The sequence below is a fragment of the Oncorhynchus mykiss genome, chromosome 1 (assembly GCF_013265735.2).
Source record: "Oncorhynchus mykiss isolate Arlee chromosome 1, USDA_OmykA_1.1, whole genome shotgun sequence".
Classification (NCBI taxonomy): Eukaryota; Metazoa; Chordata; class Actinopteri; order Salmoniformes; family Salmonidae; genus Oncorhynchus; species Oncorhynchus mykiss.
In genome coordinates, this window is record NC_048565.1 from 87953034 (window position 1) to 87966537 (window position 13504).

At 43.6% G+C, this 13504-nt stretch overlaps 1 protein-coding gene across 3 annotated transcripts in view; it reads left to right on the plus strand.

The window, feature by feature from the left end:
- Nucleotides 1–831: 831 nt before the first annotated feature.
- The window catches only part of LOC110517253 (exportin-1), a 69108-nt gene continuing 56435 nt past the window's right edge, over nucleotides 832–13504 (plus strand). The window contains exons 1-3 of one of the 3 annotated variants that reach the window (XM_036988066.1): nucleotides 832–850; nucleotides 3818–3949; nucleotides 6697–6798. In XM_036988066.1, the coding sequence (XP_036843961.1) occupies nucleotides 848–850; nucleotides 3818–3949; nucleotides 6697–6798 (237 nt within the window). In that variant the 5' untranslated portion in view covers nucleotides 832–847. Of the gene's footprint in view, nucleotides 851–1276; nucleotides 1848–3817; nucleotides 3950–6696; nucleotides 6799–13504 lie in introns of those variants that run through there. The other 2 variants (XM_036988069.1, XM_036988080.1) reach the window with 2 other exon arrangements.

Below are 13504 nucleotides of genomic sequence, written 5' to 3' on the forward strand. Positions count from 1 at the left end.
GTGTGGCTGAAATAGCCGAATCCACTCATTTGAAGGGGTGTCCACATACTTTTGGTCATGTAGTGTGCATTGTAAAATGGCAATCAAACTTGTGCAGAATAGCATGCAATGACAGTGTGCACGGTCTGCTTAATTGATGACCATGTTTGTTTGTGTGCAAAAGTATAGAAAATTAAAACCACACACTGATTATTGCACGTGTGTAATAGCCATGTAATGATTGAAAATCTGTTATTAATGTCTCTCTCTATGATAGCTCAAATCACACTGAGCACATTGAATTTGAGGGTAACAGCGTTGTGTTGCTGGGTAAGGTAGCCTATAGAATAATGGCACGTACGTCCTTCTGAAACCTCGCTCTCAATTATGTTAGCGGATGACTTTACTAGTACGGCTTGCCGACACTAAATCCAGTATTTTTCCATCAAGTGGCACGCTGGGTCACGTGACAGTTAGGGTTTTAAAAAAACGCTGTCATGTTTGCATCCTTTACAGAGAGTAGCAATGATACTACATATTTGTTTAACTCTCCTAAATTGCAATCGGGACTAATGTTACATGGTCTTTGATGCTAACGTCATGTTCTGAACTGAAGAGGGACACCACATAGCGTGGACATTTCCCTTCCATGTCATTTTTGTAAACTTGTGCAGTGCGCGGATTCATTGTAACCACTCCCACTCGTGGCTGGTGGAAAATTACCAGCAACAGGCTCACGAGTCAGGCGATTGTATTGTGGACTGTATCTCCTTTACCTAATGTAAACACGTTTCCTCTTTGTATCTCGTGTAGGTTGCACAGCACAGACTAGTGAATTGCAATGTCATGATCACAACAAAACAGCGTGATGGTGAGCTGGGTCGATAACGAAATGAAATGCTGTTGATAAGTCACACATCCTTTTGCAATGGATACAGTGTTGGAAAATCATATTTCTCTAAACGTCAATCAAGTCAAGGCTATTGAACAATACTAGCGACACTTCTCAAGTTGCAAAGTGATTGTTGATTGTTAACAAACGCGCACACAATGGCAAAACAATATTGAAAGCACTATTTGCCATTCACGTTGGAGGCATTGAAAAGTCCATTCTGCTTGATCGGAGTCCGCCCTCTTTTTTCTGACCACGGGCGGAGCAGTCGCGTGGGTGCCTGGACGAATTTAAATTGATTGACAACGGAGTTACCCAATAGAGTTTAAGCAACGATGTCCGTAAAAAACAACCCCACCAATGGGAGTGTAAAATGGGCGTGACGTTAGTCCAAACTTTCCGCGGCGCCATCGGCTGAAAACTAAACCGAGATGGAATCTCCCAGTCTGAACCGGTTTCAACCGGTTATGTGAGTTAGTTGCTTCAACGAGGAGAAGAGGCGCAGGAATACAATCTCTCAAACCGCCCCGCTGCAACAAAAAAAAACAACATTATAGTTAAAGAATTAAATTGTAAATTAAGGTTTATTTTTATTTCGTAAAATGAATCGGAGTATATTATTGAGCGTACCGTGATAATAGTTGCGGAATCCACATCTGTGATCCTTATTAACTAGCCATCAATATACACCTTCTGGAATTGGAGCCAGCTAACGTGTCAGAGATAACAGTAACGTTAGCCAGTCTATTTCTGACTAAACAACGATATTGTATATAACCTTGTAGCAAGCTTCCCTGTGGGGAAAAAAGCCCGTCTTCTTTCAGTCAGAGGCTTGGACTTTTGGTAGGTAACTCAGGGGTGCAAAGTAGCATTTGACTTGAGGGGGGTAAAAAATATATATATTTTAGACTTTAATTTGACTTTTGGAATGTAAAATCCAGAGAGCATCCAGTAATAAAGTGTAACTACTAGTTAGGTAAGTAAGTGGTAACGTTGCTGTGTGATGCACTTTACAAGGGATGCTGGTGTGTGAGAAAGTCCGCTAGTGTTGGGTGTGAGTGGTGTGGTGATGATAGCAAGCAATGCTGAGGACCGGGGGGACGACAAACAAAAAATAATGAATTAATTCATCCAGTCCTTCCTCAGAAACAGCGTCCGTGGTGTGAGCGGATGCATTTTGTTGCTAGTTTTCTAACGTTAATTGTGCTAACTTTACCAGTGATGCGCCGTGTTTGGACGGCAAAGTTAGTTGTTATTTTAGTAAGGCATAAAAACATTAAGATGCATTAGGGTCATAGTTACTTTTCAAACTTATTTTTTTAATAAAAATAAGCTATTTTGTTAGACGTGTATTACTTGCTGTACAGCTAACTGTCTGGGTAGTAAAAGGACGCAAGCCTTCCCTTTGATAAGCGTGGAGTGGGAGGGGTAGGGGAGGCGTGTGTCTGGGAGTCAGGGTGATGATAGCCTGCTATGGAGGACCACACGTTTTCTCTGGAGGCATAGACTTCCTTTTGTCTTGGTATCAACGACAGTCCTATCAATAGCTTGATACCGAATCAGAATTTAGCCAGGGCAATGCGCTGGTGGTGCTGTGTGTATTTACTATTTTACATTTTTTTAATCGAATTGAGATCGTTGAATTTTCCCCCATTTGAAACGAACTTGTAAACCAGCCTTACCTGTATCGAGTTTCGCTAACTTGTTATCGTTTACGAAGTGTTGCAGGTTATGGATAAATGTCACGTGGGCTGCTTAGCGCATGTTTTATTGCCGCGTTCAAATCTACTGGGAACTATTACATCTCTGACTTAAGTTGTCGGGGAAAAAAACGAGCTCTGACTGGGAAAAATCGATTTGAATGGTCATCAAACTCGGGATGTCGGGCCTCTTTCTAGAGCTCCGACTTTCCCACCCGAAGATCAATGATGTCATGATTTGACTTTGTATTTTTCCATGCACCCAGTTGTTTTGAACGCGGCATTATATAGACCTGGAACGCACCCAATACTACCTAACGTTAACTACACGGTCACACGGTAGCTATCAACCGAAGTTGGTGGTTGTGTTAAGCGAGATAAACTGATTGATCGCATCGGATATAAGACGATAAAACAGCTTATTTCAGTATTCTTCTACATTCGTCAGTGTTTACTGTAAAATTTTAAGGTGTGTTTGAACTTCAAAATAGCCACGCCTGGCAGGTGCAGATGTAAACAAAGTGACGTTCTGTGGCACGTGGTTCGATTGTGTCCTGGAGGTGGCATGATAATGTGATATTTTCAGTATGTCACACATGTTTGTTTGTTAAACGATATCAGAAAAAGCTTTTTATGAATTGTCAAAATACAACTGTCAGAATGTTCCTTTATGGAAAGGGTATATGCCTGATCTAAACTTAGCTGTCATTGTGTTTTGTTTTTCAGTGTATTTTCTTATTTATAGCTTTGAGTAGTTTGTGTGACAAGATATAACTTATTGGAAAAAGTGAGCAAGGGGCCAGCTCATGTCATGCTTGTTTACTGGTGGAGATGGTGAGGAGGGGTGTGTCACAGGAGGTTGCTGTGAGGAGGACAGCTCATACTAATGTCTGGAATGGAATGGTATCAAACACATGGAAACCGCGTGTTTGATGAGTTCGATATCTTTACATTTATTCCTTTGCTGCCATCACTTTGAGCCATCCTCCCCAATTTAAAGAGCCACCAGCGTCCTGTGTGTGTGTGTGTGTGTGTAACTGACTGGGGATGGGAAGCAGGGGAAGGGGGTTAGGAGAGGTGGTTAGCTGGTTGGAATGCTCCATTCATTCACATGACTCTCTGCCTGTTGCTGTTGAATGTTTTCTCTGCCTCTGTCAGTCATTACACACACACACACACACACACACACACACACACACACACACACACACACAGTCTAACCCCTCCTTGCTGTCCATCCTTGCAGAGCTCCATGCCAGCAGTTATGACAGTGTTAGCAGACCATGCAGCGCAGCAGCTGCTAGACTTCAGCCAGAAACTAGACATCAACCTGTTGGACAACGTGGTCAACTGTCTGTACCACGGGGTCGGAACACAGGTAAGTAGTACTGACACTTGACCTCCCCCCCCCCCTTACTACCACTGACTTCCCCCCCTTACTACCACTGACTTTCCCCCATTACTACCACTGACTTTCCCCCCTTACTACCACTGACTTTCCCCCCTTACTACCACTGACTTTCCCCCCTTACTACCACTGACTTCCCCCCCTTACTACCACTGACTACCCCCCCTTACTACCACTGACTTCCCCCCCTTACTACCACTGACCCCCCCTTACTACCACTGACTTTCCTGATAGCTACTTTATTGAGGACAAGTGTACTTACTCTGACTGAGATATGTGGTTGTCCCACCTAGCTATCTTCAGATGAATGTACTAACTGTAAGTCACTCTGGATAAGAGTGTCTGCTAAATGACTCACTAACTGTAAGTCACTCTGGATAAGAGTGTCTGCTAAATTACTCACTAACTGTAAATCCCTCTGGATAAGAGTGTCTGCTAAATGACTCACTAACTGTAAGTTGTCAAGTAGCCACAAAGTTAATGGAGTTTTGCGGGATTTGTAATTTTGCTATGATGGTCGCTTGCCCAGGTGCCTTACTCAGTTTTACTTATAGTTTTTTGGGGACAGATAGAAGAACAGGGAGAGATACTAGTTACTATTGCAGAAAATAATGTCTGAAATTGTGATGTATTAACAGGGACAGCCTTTCTATCACACTTTGTCATTGGTTGAAGGGTTTAAGTTGAAATGCATCTGCCCTTTTAAATGTTGAGTGTGTGTGTGCAGGGCATAAAATGTACCAGTCACTCACGTTTTGGTGTACCAGTCACTCACGTTTTGGTGTACCAGTCACTCACGTTTTGGTGTACCAGTCACTCACGTTTTGGTGTACCAGTCACTCACGTTTTGGTGTGCCAGTCACTCACATTTTGGTGTGCCAGTCACTCACGTTTTGGTGTACCAGTCACTCACATTTTTTACCAGACAAAATATATTTTTCTGTTAAAAATGTCAGAAATGGATGAGAATGCTTTATAATGTGTCGAAAACAATAAATGTATTACTAGTAAGAAGTAATGTGGTATAGTTCTTATTTATTTCATTTTTTAAAACTAATATGCCAACGTTCATATGTATATCTCCGTTCAAATGTTTGGGGTCACATAGAAATGTCCTTGTTTTTGAAAGAAAAACACATTTTTTTGTCCATTAAAACAACATCAAATTGATCAGAAATACAGTGTAGACATTCTTAATGTTGTAAATGACTATTGTAGCTGGAAACGGCTGATTTTTAATGGAATATCTACATAGACGTACAGAGGCCCATTATAAGCAACCATCACTCCTGTGTTCCAATGGCACGTTGTGTTAGCTAATCCAAGTTTATCATTTTAAAAGGCTAATTGATCATTAGAAAACCCTCTTGCAATTATGCTAGCTGCCCTTCTAGGCAAGAGTTGCTCTGTCCAGTGTCTGTGTTATTTTGCCCATCTTAATCTTTTCTTTTTATTGGCCAGTCTGAGATATGTCTTTTTCTTTGCAACTCTTCACTGTTGACGTTGAGACTGGTGTTTTGCGGGTACTATTTAATGAAGCTGCCAGTTGAGGACTTGTGAGGCGTCTGTTTCTCAAACTAGACACTCTAATGTACTTGTCCTCTTGCTCAGTTGTGCACCGGGGCCTCCCACTCCTCTTTCTATTCTGGTTAGAGCCAGTTTGCTCTGTTCTGTGAAGGGTGTAGTACACAGCGTTGTACGAGATCTTCCGTTTCTTGGCAATTTCTCCGGTGGAATAGCCTTCATTTATCAGAACAAGAATAGACTGACGAGTTTCAGAAGAAAGTTCTTTGTTTCTGGCCGATTTGAGCCTGTAATCGAACCCACAAATGCTGATGCTCCAGATACCCAACTAGTCTAAAGAAGGCCAGTTTTATTGCTTCTTTAATCAGAACAGTTTTCAGCTGTGCTAACATAATTGCAAAAGGGTTTTCTAATGATAAATTAGCCTTTTAAAATGATAAACTTGGATTAGCTAACACAACGTGCCATTGGAACACAGGAGTGATGGTTGCTGATAATGGGCCTCTGTACGCCTATGTAGATATTCCATTAAAAGTCAGCCATTTCCAGCTACAATAGTCATTTACAACATTAACAATGTCTACACTGTATTTCTGATCAATTTGATGTTATTTTAATGGACAAAAAATGTGCTTTTCTTTCAAAAACAAGGACATTTCTAAGTGACCTCAAACTTCTGAATGGTAATGTATATATTCTTATTCCATCCCTTTGGATTTGTGTGTATTAGGTAGTTGTTGTGGAATTGTTAGATTACTTGTTAGATTTGTGTGTATTAGGTAGTTGTTGTGGAATTGTTAGATTACTTGTTAGATTTGTGTGTATTAGGTATTTGATGTGGAATTGTTAGATTACTTGTTGGATTTGTGTGTATTAGGTAGTTGTTGTGGAATTGTTAGATTACTTGTTAGATGTGTGTGTATTAGGTAGTTGTTGTGGAATTGTTAGATTACTTGTTAGATATTACTGCACAGTCGGAACTAGAAGCACAAGCATTTCACTGCACCACCAATAACATCTGCTAACCATGTGTATGTGACCAGTAAGATTTGATTAGGTTTGAAATTGACATCTTTACTCGCCAATGCCAATATCTACCCGTATTTGGCAGGCGGCGTGTGTGTGTGTGTGAGTGAAAGTGTGTGCCTATGTTTCAAAATGGTATTTCATCCATTCCTGTTCCTGCGTTGCAGCAAAGGCTGGCTCAGGAGGTTCTGACCCAGCTGAAAGAGCACCCGGATGCTTGGACCAGAGTGGACACCATACTGGAGTTCTCCCAGAGCATGAACACCAAAGTAAGTCAAAACCCCGCAGGGAGCACCCGTTGGTGGAGGGTCGCAGCACTCCAGCTGTGAGGAAGTTAGGTGCTGGTAGTTACAACTCACTTGTCCTAGCAAACGCCAGGATAGTGGGTTCCATTTCCCCACGTCACATGTATGTAAACATGTACGCACACATGACTAAAAGTCGATCAGGATGAAAACGTCTGCTAAATGTCAGATACAGTGTTATTACTTAGGCCCTTTCCCCCTTGAGGAGCATATGGCATCAACAGCAGCGCCCTTACATAGAACAACAACTTTAAACAGGGTTCGATGGATCAAACTAAAACACACACACACTCAAACGTAGGTTATCGTTTAGTTCTGTCTGCCGAGCCCAATGGTAGGTTATCGTTTAGTTTTGTCTGCCGAGCCCAATGGTAGGTTATCGTTTAGTTTTGTCTGCTGAGCCCAATGGTAGGTTATCGTTTAGTTCAGTCTGCCGAACCCAATGGTAGGTTATCGTGTAGTTCTGTCTGCCGAGCCCAATGGTAGGTTATCGTCTAGTTCTGTCTGCCGAGCCCTGTCGTTCTCCCTATGTCACAAATGATCTGATTTGATAGAATATTTCTGGAGGGATGGTTGGTTGTTTTGGTTGGTTGTTTTTTTTTTACCACTAAGTTACTATGTTATATTTGCCTCCCCAGATGGTTTGGTTAGTTGTAAAGGGGTACGCAGACAGGAGGGGGAGATGCCATGCTTAGCTTACCTTTTATAAGAGCTACCCGAAGTCTCCTCTTGACAACACCGTTCGGGGGAAACGATAAAACAAGCCCCCTCCCACTGAAGAGCAAAACAATAGACCAGCCTGGTAAGCAGAAAGATCACTACCTTGTTTAGCTAAGTAGTGACGTGAACATCTTTGCGACCTCATGTTGTTCCATTAAAGGTCATGGTAACTGACTGATATTATCTCATAGAACAACACATACATAAGTTCTCCTAAGCCTGTGGTCACCTCCAGACCTTATTTTTTGTTAAATATCCCCCAAAAAACCCATTCATTTCCCCAATAGGAAGGGCCAATGAAGCAGAGAGTAGAAAATGCTAACTCATTTCTGTTTTTTAGCACTACAAGCCGGTGAGCTCTATTCCTTCCTTGCACTCGCATACAGCTTAAATATCTCTACATACTGAAAACCTACGCACACGTCCAAATCAACTAGGCAACCCAATGATAGGTAGGACGTTCTAGTTTATTTGGCAAAACAAACACAGGCACATTAAGGTGGGCAAAGGGAGGGTTCTCCTGTCCAGTATTGGTTTAACCATCAAAGAGGCTCTTGTCTAGATCTCTGTATTTTCTATAAGTGTTCAAAATTAAATGTCATTTGAAGTTTTCCTCAAAGTGATGGTAATGTTTGCCTTTTCCTCGTTGTTTGTTGTTGCTTGCCTGTTGCCCTTTAACCCCGACATCCATTACTAATGTCTTGAGTTGATCTACCAACAGTCTTGTTATAGTTTCAAATTCATTAACCCCGACATCCATTACTAATGTCTTGAGTTGATCTACCAACAGTCTTGTTATAGTTTCAAATTCATTACTTGTCCCAAAATGAGGTCTTTAGAGGAAAAGACAGAAAAGAAGGAATCAGAAAAGGTAAAACGCCTCTTGGATTTGTCTAAATTCTGCATTCACCTTTTTTTTCTCTCCATTTATTGACAAAATAACTTGTCGTGAACATTTGTTTTTTAAAAAATAATTGATAACTACTTTCAAATAACTTTGTTTTCCTAAAGAAACTGAATTGAATTAATTCAAGTTGTTACTACTTGCTCTTTGCTATTGATATGAATCCTAATGTTCCGTCATGTTGATTGGTTGTAATAGGAGGAAAAAGGGTGTGTCTTCCTGTGCACCTTGAAACTGCTAGGCTTTGACGGCAGGCCGACACAAGGTCTACCCTTTTCATTCCCTTTGACTCTGTTCTGTTCAGCACTTTCTATTACATCTGCTTCAGTGGGGTACAGACTGAAGTCATTAGGGAGGAGGGAGTGGGGTACAGACTGAAGTCAGTCAGTCATTAGGGAGGAGGGAGTGGGGTACAGACTGAAGTCAGTCAGTCATTAGGGAGGAGGGAGTGGGGTACAGACTGAAGTCAGTCAGTCATTAGGGAGGAGGGAGTGGGGTACAGACTGAAGTCATTAGGGAGGAGGGAGTGGGGTACAGACTGAAGTCATTAGGGAGGAGGGAGTGGAGTACAGACTGCAGTCATTAGGGTAGAGGAAGTGGGGTACAGACTGAAGTCATTAGGGTAGAGGAAGTGGGGGTACAGACTGCAGTCATTAGGGAGGAGGTAGTGGGGTACAGACTGCAGTCATTAGGGAGGAGGGAGTGGGGTACAGACTGAAGTCAGTCAGTCATTAGGGAGGAGGGAGTGGGGTACAGACTGCAGTCAGTCATTAGGGAGGAGGGAGTGGGGTACAGACTGAAGTCAGTCAGTCATTAGGGAGGAGGCAGTGGGGTACAGACTGAAGTCAGTCAGTCATTAGGGAGGAGGGAGTGGGGTACAGACTGAAGTCAGTCATTAGGGAGGAGGGAGTGGGGTACAGACTGAAGTCAGTCATTAGGGAGGAGGGAGTGGGGTACAGACTGAAGTCAGTCAGTCATTAGGGAGGAGGGAGTGGGGTACAGACTGAAGTCAGTCATTAGGGAGGAGGGAGTGGGGTACAGACTGAAGTCAGTCAGTCATTAGGGAGGAGGGAGTGGGGTACAGACTGAAGTCAGTCATTAGGGAAGAGGGATTGGGGTACAGACTGCAGTCATTAGGGTAGAGGAAGTGGGGTACAGACTGCAGTCATTAGGGAGGAGGGAGTGGGGTACAGACTGCAGTCAGTCATTAGGGTGGGGGAGGGGGGTACAGCCTGAAGTCAGTCAGTCATTAGGGTAGAGGAGGTGGGGGTACAGACTGAAGTCATTAGGTTAGAGGAGGTGGGGTACAGACTGAAGTCATTAGGGTAGAGGAGGTGGGGGTACAGACTGAAGTCATCAGGGTAGAGGATGTGGGATACAGACTGCAGTCATTAGGGTAGAGGAAGTGGGGTACAGACTGAAGTCATTAGGGTAGAGGAAGTGGGGTACAGACTGAAGTCATTAGGGTAGAGGAAGTGGGGTACAGACTGAAGTTAGTAGGGTAGAGGAAGTGGGGTACAGACTGAAGTCAGTAGGGTAGAGGAAGTGGGGTACAGACTGAAGTCATTAGGGTAGAGGAGGTGGGGGTACAGACTGAAGTCATCAGGGTAGAGGATGTGGGATACAGACTGCAGTCATTAGGGTAGAGGAAGTGGGGTACAGACTGAAGTCATTAGGGTAGAGGAAGTGGGGTACAGACTGAAGTCATTAGGGTAGAGGAAGTGGGGTACAGACTGAAGTTAGTAGGGTAGAGGAAGTGGGGTACAGACTGAAGTCAGTAGGGTAGAGGAAGTGGGGTACAGACTGAAGTTAGTAGGGTAGAGGAAGTGGGGTACAGACTGAAGTCAGTAGGGTCAATCTTACAGTAATATTGATGAGGGGTCTAGTAGTGAGCGACGTGATATTTCACCTGAAGGGATCACAACTCTTTCTATTTCTACGTCTCTCTCTCTCTCTCTGATCTCTCTCTCTGATCTCGCTGTCTCTCTCTCTTGCTCTCTTTATCTCTTTCTGTCTCGCTCTCTCTCTCTCGCTCTCGCTCTCTCTCTCTCTCTCTCTCTGATCTCTCTCTCTCTCTTGCTCTCTCTCTCTCTCTCTCTTTCTCTCTCTCTCTTGCTCTCTCTCTCTCTCTCTCTCTGATCTCTCTCTCTCTCTCTCTCTCTCTCTCTCTCTCTCTCTCTCTGATCTCTCTCTCTGATCTCTCTCTCTTTCTCTCTCTCTCTCTCTTGCTCTCTCTCTCTCTCTCTCTCTCTCTGATCTCTCTCTCTCTCTCTCTCTCTCTCTCTCTGATCTCTCTCTCTGATCTCTCTCTCTTTCTCTCTCTCTCTCTCTCGCTCTCTCTCTCTCTCTCTCTCTCTCTCTCTCTCTCTCTCTCTCTCTGATCTCTCTCTCTGATCTCTTTCTCTTTCTCTCTCTCTCTCTCTCTCTCTCTCTCTCTCTCTCTCTCTCTCTCTCTCTCTCTCTCTCTCTCTCTCTCTCTCTCTCTCTCTCTCTCTCTCTCTCTCTCTCTCTCTCTCTCTCTCTCTCTCTGATCTTCTCTCCATTCCTAAACCTTGCAATGCGGCGCTGGTGGCAGCGGAAAAAAGTGTTGCAAGACCTCACCCTCTGTCTTTCATTTTCTTTCTGCCTTGTTTTATTTCTGCCCTGTTTTATTTCTGCCTTGTTTTATTTCTGCCTTGTTTTAGTTCTGCCTTGTTTTAATTTCTGCCTTGTTTTAATTCTGCCCTGTTTTATTTCTGCCCTGTTTAATTTCTGCCTTTTTTAAATTCTGTCTGGTGATAATTAAAGGTGTATCAGTCAAAAGGTTGTCCAGATGTTCAATAGGCATCGGCTGACACCTGCTATTGGTGGAGACCAACAGTTAGTAGTGATAACAGTGTAGTGCACCTTTAATGAACCCCACCCCCCCAGCTTTAAAACTAACAACTTTCAATCTCATTTATTTGTTGAATCACTGACTGTCCTCCACCTTTTGAAACAGTGATCCCTACTGTCTTCCACCTTTTGAAACAGTGATCCCTACTGTCTTCCACCTTTTGAAACAGTGACCCCTACTGTCCTCCACCTTACCTTCTGAAACAGTGACCCCTACTGTCCTCCACCTTACCTTTTGAAACAGTGACCCCTACTGTCCTCCACCTTACCTTTTGAAACAGTGACCCCTACTGTCCTCCACCTTCTGAAACAGTGACCCCTACTGTCTTCCACCTTACCTTTTGAAACAGTGATCCCTACTGTCTTCCACCTTTTGAAACAGTGATCCCTACTGTCCTCCACCTTTTGAAACAGTGATCCCTACTGTCTTCCACCTTTTGAAACAGTGATCCCTACTGTCTTCCACCTTTTGAAACAGTGATCCCTACTGTCTTCCACCTTTTGAAACAGTGACCCCTACTGTCTTCCACCTTTTGAAACAGTGATCCCTACTGTCTTCCACCTTTTGAAACAGTGACCCCTACTGTCCTCCACCTTACCTTCTGAAACAGTGATCCCTACTGTCCTCCACCTTACCTTCTGAAACAGTGATCCCTACTGTCTTCCACCTTTTGAAACAGTGATCCCTACTGTCTTCCACCTTACCTTCTGAAACAGTGATCCCTACTGTCTTCCACCTTTTGAAACAGTGATCCCTACTGTCTTCCACCTTACCTTTTGAAACAGTGATACCTACTGTCTTCCACCTTTTGAAACAGTGATCCCTACTATCCTCCACCTTCTGAAACAGTGATCCCTACTGTCCTCCACCTTTTGAAACAGTGATCCCTACTGTCTTCCACCTTTTGAAACAGTGATCCCTACTGTCTTCCACCTTACCTTTTGAAACAGTGATCCCTACTGTCTTCCACCTTTTGAAACAGTGATCCCTACTGTCTTCCACCTTTTGAAACAGTGACCCCTACTGTCTTCCACCTTTTGAAACAGTGATCCCTACTGTCTTCCACCTTACCTTTTGAAACAGTGACCCCTACTGTCCTCCACCTTACCTTTTGAAACAGTGATCCCTACTGTCCTCCACCTTCTGAAACAGTGATCCCTACTGTCTTCCACCTTTTGAAACAGTGACCCCTACTGTCTTCCACCTTTTGAAACAGTGATCCCTACTGTCTTCCACCTTTTGAAACAGTGACCCCTACTGTCTTCCACCTTTTGAAACAGTGATCCCTACTGTCCTCCACCTTTTGAAACAGTGACCCCTACTGTCTTCCACCTTTTGAAACAGTGACCCCTACTGTCTTCCACCTTACCTTTTGAAACAGTGACCCCTACTGTCCTCCACCTTTTGAAACAGTGACCCCTACTGTCTTCCACCTTACCTTTTGAAACAGTGACCCCTACTGTCCTCCACCTTACCTTTTGAAACAGTGACCCCTACTGTCCTCCACCTTTTGAAACAGTGACCCCTACTGTCTTCCACCTTACCTTTTGAAACAGTGACCCCTACTGTCCTCCACCTTACCTTTTGAAACAGTGACCCCTACTGTCCTCCACCTTTTGAAACAGTGACCCCTACTGTCTTCCACCTTACCTTTTGAAACAGTGACCCCTACTGTCCTCCACCTTACCTTTTGAAACAGTGATCCCTACTGTCTTCCACCTTTTGAAACAGTGATCCCTACTGTCCTCCACCTTTTGAAACAGTGATCCCTACTGTCTTCCACCTTACCTTTTGAAACAGTGATCCCTACTGTCCTCCACCTTACCTTTTGAAACAGTGATCCCTACTGTCTTCCACCTTACCTTTTGAAACAGTGATCCCTACTGTCTTCCACCTTACCTTTTGAAACAGTGATCCCTACTGTCCTCCACCTTTTGAAACAGTGATCCCTACTGTCTTCCACCTTTTGAAACAGTGATCCCTACTATCCTCCACCTTCTGAAACAGTGATCCCTACTGTCTTCCACCTTTTGAAACAGTGATCCCTACTGTCTTCCACCTTTTGAAACAGTGACCCCTACTGTCTTCCACCTTTTGAAACAGTGATCCCTACTGTCTTCCACCTTATGAAACAGTGATCCCTACTGTCTTCCACCTTACCTTTTGAAACA